The following is a 5413-nucleotide window of genomic DNA, read 5'->3' as shown; positions in this document are numbered from 1 at the left end:
GTACTAATATATATATAATTTTATTATATTAATATAATAAAATAATATTAATATAATTAATGTATCGAGAAAAGCATAAAACGATATAATATTAATTCTACTTCGTATAATAAATCAAATAAACAAATATAAAAATAATTAAAAATTATATATAGAAAAACAACTAAAGAAAAATTATATCGATGCAACAATAAAATGTAATTATATAGAACATAAAAAATATATAATAAAATAGCACAATAAAAAACATCAACAATACTAAAAAAGAAACACAACTAGGAAAAGGAAACAGTAAACCCTAAACCCTAAACCCTAAACCCTAAACCCCAGACCCTATTCCCTAATCCCTGACAGCTAACAAGCAAGACCGCAGTAGCAGCAACAGCAGCAGCATCAACAGCAGCAGCAGCAGCAACAGCAGCAGCAACAGTAGCAGCAGCTGCAGCAGCAGCAGCACCAGTGGGGTGTACGTACGGCTCCAAGAGGGAGACATATTAGCAAATAGGAAGTCTTCAACAGCAGCAGAGAAAGCTGCTACGTCTTTACAAGTTATCTGGATTAGCGAAACAACAAGCATAGTTAGTTTTAATTGCTGCTGCAGTGCTGCTGTCTCTTCTCCTTCTTGCTGCTGCTTCTCATATGATTTCAAAGTATACCAATTCTTGTCGCTGCGATCAGTAGCACGCCGCTGCCGCCGCTGCTGCTGCTGCCGCTGCTGCTGCTGCTGCGAACGAGCATGTGTGGGGTCTGGGATCGTCTTCGGGATCCGCACGACATCCGCCATAGCCTTCTTTATTTTTCTTTTCTCTTGCTGTCTTCGTTTTTTTTCAGCTGCGTCTTCTTCTTTTGCTGCTCTTCTTAATCTTAACGCCCGCAGCAACACAGGTAGCCTCCCTACAGCAGCAGCAGCAGCAGCAGCAGCAGCGGCAGCAGCAGCAGCGGCAGCAGATGCACCACCGCCCACCCCACCTCCACCGTTCCCCACACTGGGATCGGGATCGGGATCGGGATCGTTTCTAAAGCCGTCTCCCTCGGGGGCACAGACGCTTCCCTGATCCAGCAGCGCCAGCAGCAGCCCCACTTCCGTTGAGGGGCTAGCAGAAACAGCAGTATCTGCTGCTGCTATTCCTTGTGCTGCTGCTGCTGCAGCAGCAGCAGCAGATGCTGCTCTTCCTGCATCGCACCTCTGCTGCTGCTTCTCCCATAGAGGCTGTTCTGCTGTTGTCTCTTCTCCTATAGACAAGCTGCTGCCGCACACTGAACCATCAACTCCTGCTGCTGCTGCTGCTGGAGATGCAGCATAGGATCCGCCTCGGATGCTCCCAACGGGGAGAAACAAAGGCCTCTGGTCTGCTGCTGCTGCTGCTGCTGAGCTGTGACGTCCTTGCCACCCTTGCTGCTGCTGCTGCTGCTGCTGCTGCTGTCTTTCTGCTGCACCGCTGCTTCTACTGGAAGCGACGGGCAGAAAGAGTTGGGGTCTGCTGCTGTCAATTTGCTGCTGCTGCACTGCATGGATGTCTGTTTCTTCCGCCCAGCTTGCTGCATCTGCTGCTTCTGCTGCTGAGAAGAGACTTGGGTCCTCAAGCATATCCCCTGAAGCAGCAGCAGCAGCAGCAGCAGCATCATGATCTATGAGGGAAGGCCCGTGAGAAGACTGTATGTCTATACTTGGCAGCTGCAGCAAGGGCCTCCCTCCTCCTAAGCCTAAGAGAGCAACACCAGGAGAATTGATGTTAATAGAGCGGCTGCTCCCCCTGCTCCTGCTGCTGCTGCTGCTGCTGCAGCTGCTGCTGTCTCTTGCTTCTCTTAAAGCTCTCCTGCTTCTGCTGCTTTTGTCTCTTCTATTACTCGCCTTCACCGTTCTTTTGCTGCGGGCCTTCCACATTGCTGGCAGCAGCTTCAGCCGCCGGAAAGGAGACAAGCGCTGCTGCCGCTGCTGCTGCTGCTGCTGCTGCTGCATGATTCCCGCTGGTGCTGCTGATGATTCTTCTTCTTCTGCTGCTGCTGCTTCTGCTGCTGTTGTTGCGGTTGCTGCTGTTGCTGCAGCTGCACCTAAGGCCTCCGGCGGTGTATGCTTGCGTTGTGAATATCTGCTGCTGATATTAGCTTGTGCTTCTTCTTCTTCTTCTGCTGCTGCTGCTGCAGTTTTTGCTGCTGCTGCTGCTGCTGTTTGCTGCTGGTCGTTGTTTGCGTTTTTCCGTTTCTGTTTGCTGCTGCTGTTGCTGCTGCTGCTGAGAGGTTTGAGAGCGCCAGTTGTGTGCAGCAGAGATTGGAGATTTGCTGCTAGCTGCAAGCTTCTTGATTGCTGCTGCAGATAAGCTGTTCCTGAAGAAGCATTATTCTTATTTATTGAAGCCCCCTCGAGAGCTTCTCTTAACTCCTGCAATTGTCTTGCTGCTTCTTTTGCTTTATCACGAGAAGAAGCAAAGAAGAAGAGATAGAAAGGGCTTACAGGGAGAGCAGCAGCAGCAACAAAGCATATCTTTAATGCAAGGTGTATAGACACTTGAACTTCCGATATAGTTGGTAGTAATGCTGCTGCTCTTCTTGCTGCTGCAGCATTAAGCGCATGTACAGTTAAACATGTCTGCTTCGTAGCTCCAACGAGATGCATTAACATCTGCAACAAAGCTGTATAAAGTTTTGCTAATTCAGGCATAGGATTGATGCCTAAAGAAGATAAAGATAATAGATACGGCTCTCGTCCGCTCTCTACGATCCTCCCTCTTAAGGTGTATTGACACCCCAATACCTCCAGCAAAGGCCCTGCTGCTGCAGCAAGCTTATCTGCTGCTGCTGCTAATTCCTTCTTAGAAGAAGCAAACAAACAAATACTTCCTCGGCTGCTGCACTCTGCATAACAAACAAACAAAACACAAATATATATACATATTTTCTATCTCTATTCAGCAATATATACATATATATATTATATATATTAAATTATATAAATATTTTATTTACATCAAGACAACTGCGAGAACACCGCAGTGAAGATGAACGATTGATAAGCTTTAGGGTTTAGGGTTTAGGGTTTAGGGTTTAGGGTTTAGGGTTTCGTACGTAGAGTATGTGAGAGAGCCTCTAATGCATCAAGAAGCGCCTTGAAGACGTCCGCAAGAAGCATGATAATATCCTTGATTTGCTTTCGTGCTTTTTTTCTTTGAGAAGTATAAGGGGGTGTAATAATTTGAATAGCAAATAAAGTCAGCCCAGCTAATGCAAATAAGAGAGAATAAGTTAAATAATTAAATAGATATTGAATACCGCTGTACATACACCCTAGAGATTCTTGCATGTGCTGCAGCTTCAATAACATGCAGCAAGTGTTATACGGTATAAACACTAGCACAACCTTACCGAGGTGAGAAGAATCAATACGCTCTTTAAAAGGATAAACAGAATAAAGTAATGGTACTCGAAGTATAACAACCCAACTAAAAAGAACAGTTATAACTGCAAGAGCTGTACATACACCTAAAACATTCCCTCCACCTATATATAAAGCTGAGAACGATATCGCTGTAAATAAACTCGCAAGCAATATTGATAGAACCCAAACCCATGTTGCACTGTATAACGAAGAGCTATATTCAGGTAATAGAGTTGAAGACAGACAGAATGTGAGCAGCAAGAAGTTCGCTCCTACGTAGCCCTTTATAGATAAACGCAAGCTGCAGTGTAGTGCTATTATCATTAAGAGAGACAATTTAGAAGCACGCAGCAGCCTATCCCAAAGAGACAGTTTCAAATTCAATAAAGCAGCAGAACAAAACAATAAAAATGAAGACTTATAACGCATGCAACATCCTTTCTTGCTCCTGCTGCTCCTGCTGCTGCTGCTGCTGTTGCTGTTGCTGCTCATAATGCTGCTGTTGCTGCTGTTGCTGCTGTTGCTGCTGTTGCTGCACCGACGCTGGCTGCTGCTGCTGCTGTTAAACGGGCTCCTAGAAATAGGTAAAGGGCTCCCTCGGAAGCTTGTATCGATACGTGGCTTCCTGCTGCTGCTGTTGCTGCTGCACCGCAGCAGCAAACTGCTGCTCCTGCTCATCCCCCGACCTATGCTGAACAGACGAGTTGCATGCAGAGGGGAAGACGAACCCAAACCACTGCCCCCAACAGCAGTTTGCTGCTGCTGCTGCTGCTGAGTCTCATCCTGCTGATGTGGATGTTGCTGAAGCTCCTGCAGCTGCTGTTGCTGCTGCTGATGTTGTTGCTGCTGCATGTGTTGTTGTTCCCGTTCGTGTTGCTGCTGCTCTTGCTGCTCTTGCTGCTGCTGTTGCTGCGGTTGCTGCGGTTGCTGCTGCTGCTGCTGCTGCTGCTGCTGCAGGCCTATGTCGGGGTGTCTAGACACCTCAAGGGAAGCCCCAGATCTTTTCGTTAGCAGCCCCTCCATAGCTGTCTTTCTGTTAGCAGCAGCAGACGAGATGAAGTAGATTTGCTGCCGTCATGCTGCGCAGCTGGGGTGTATATGCAGCTGCTGTCGCTGCAGCAGCAAAATAAGGGAGATGAGAGCATATAGAAAGACAAAGCAAGAAAATTGGTTGAGTTTAACTAGCAGAAAGAGAGACAACAACAAGAAAAACAACAGGGACTCAACCGGTGGTCCTCATGCTGCTGCTGCTGTTGCTGCTGCTGCTGCTGCTGCTGCTGCTGCTGTTGCTGAAGCAACAACGGAGGCAGCAGAAAACCCCTACTGGAAGCAAGAAAAGATGATAAAGAGTAAAATATAAATGCAAAGAAGACAAATTATTAAAACCAGCGTAAACACTAAACCCTAGACCCTAAACCCTACACCAACAGCAGCAGCAGCAGCAGCAGCAGCAGCAAACCCTCGATTGCTGGGGCCTGCTGCTGCTGCAGGCCGCAGCAGCAGCAGCAGCAGCAGGTAAATGTATCTGTGTGTTGTTTCCTCTCTGTTCTCCCAAATAACAAACAAATGAATAAAGATTATTAATAAACAGCAAACGCTAAACACAAACAAACAGCAACGCACACCAGACCACTGGACCTCCGCTGCAGCAGCAGCAGCAGCAGCAACAGCAGCAGCAGCAGCAGCAGCGGGACAGTCTCCTCTCTAGTTCGCGCTCAGTGTTTGTCTTTTACTACACTCAATATTATTAAAGTCAGACGCCAGACACCCGCACACATTTAAAAACCCAAATAATTAGGGTTTAGGGTCTAGGGTTTAGGGTTTAGGGGGTAGTAGTGTTCAGCGTCTTGGGCGTAGTTTCAACCGTATAGGTCTTACAGTTTCCTTATATTGTTTCATCCTTAGGGTTTAGGGTTTAGGGGTTAGGGTTTAGGGTTTAGGGTTTAGGGTTTTATTTCTGTATTGAGACCACCGCAGCGCATACACCCGAAATGCAGCAACAAACAAAAAGCAGAGGGCTCGAACGACTGCAAAAATCAG

At 46.9% G+C, this 5413-nt stretch overlaps 1 protein-coding gene across 1 annotated transcript; it reads right to left on the bottom strand.

Moving 5' to 3' along the window:
* Positions 1–333: 333 nt before the first annotated feature.
* On the bottom strand, positions 334–4396 carry EAH_00056660 (hypothetical protein, conserved; the record flags this gene model as incomplete). The annotated part of the gene is made up of 5 exons (XM_013393790.1): positions 334–347; positions 475–2853; positions 3064–3216; positions 3361–3465; positions 4102–4396. The coding sequence occupies 5 exons, from the start codon at positions 4394–4396 to the stop codon at positions 334–336; spliced, it is 2946 nt and encodes a 981-aa protein (XP_013249244.1).
* Positions 4397–5413: the final 1017 nt, after the last annotated feature.

This window comes from Eimeria acervulina, genomic scaffold, assembly GCF_000499425.1.
Source record: "Eimeria acervulina Houghton genomic scaffold, Eah_scaff1178, whole genome shotgun sequence".
NCBI classification, from domain to species: Eukaryota; Apicomplexa; class Conoidasida; order Eucoccidiorida; family Eimeriidae; genus Eimeria; species Eimeria acervulina.
Note: the sequence above shows the minus strand (reverse complement) of the source record. Positions and strands in the feature narration are given on the sequence as shown.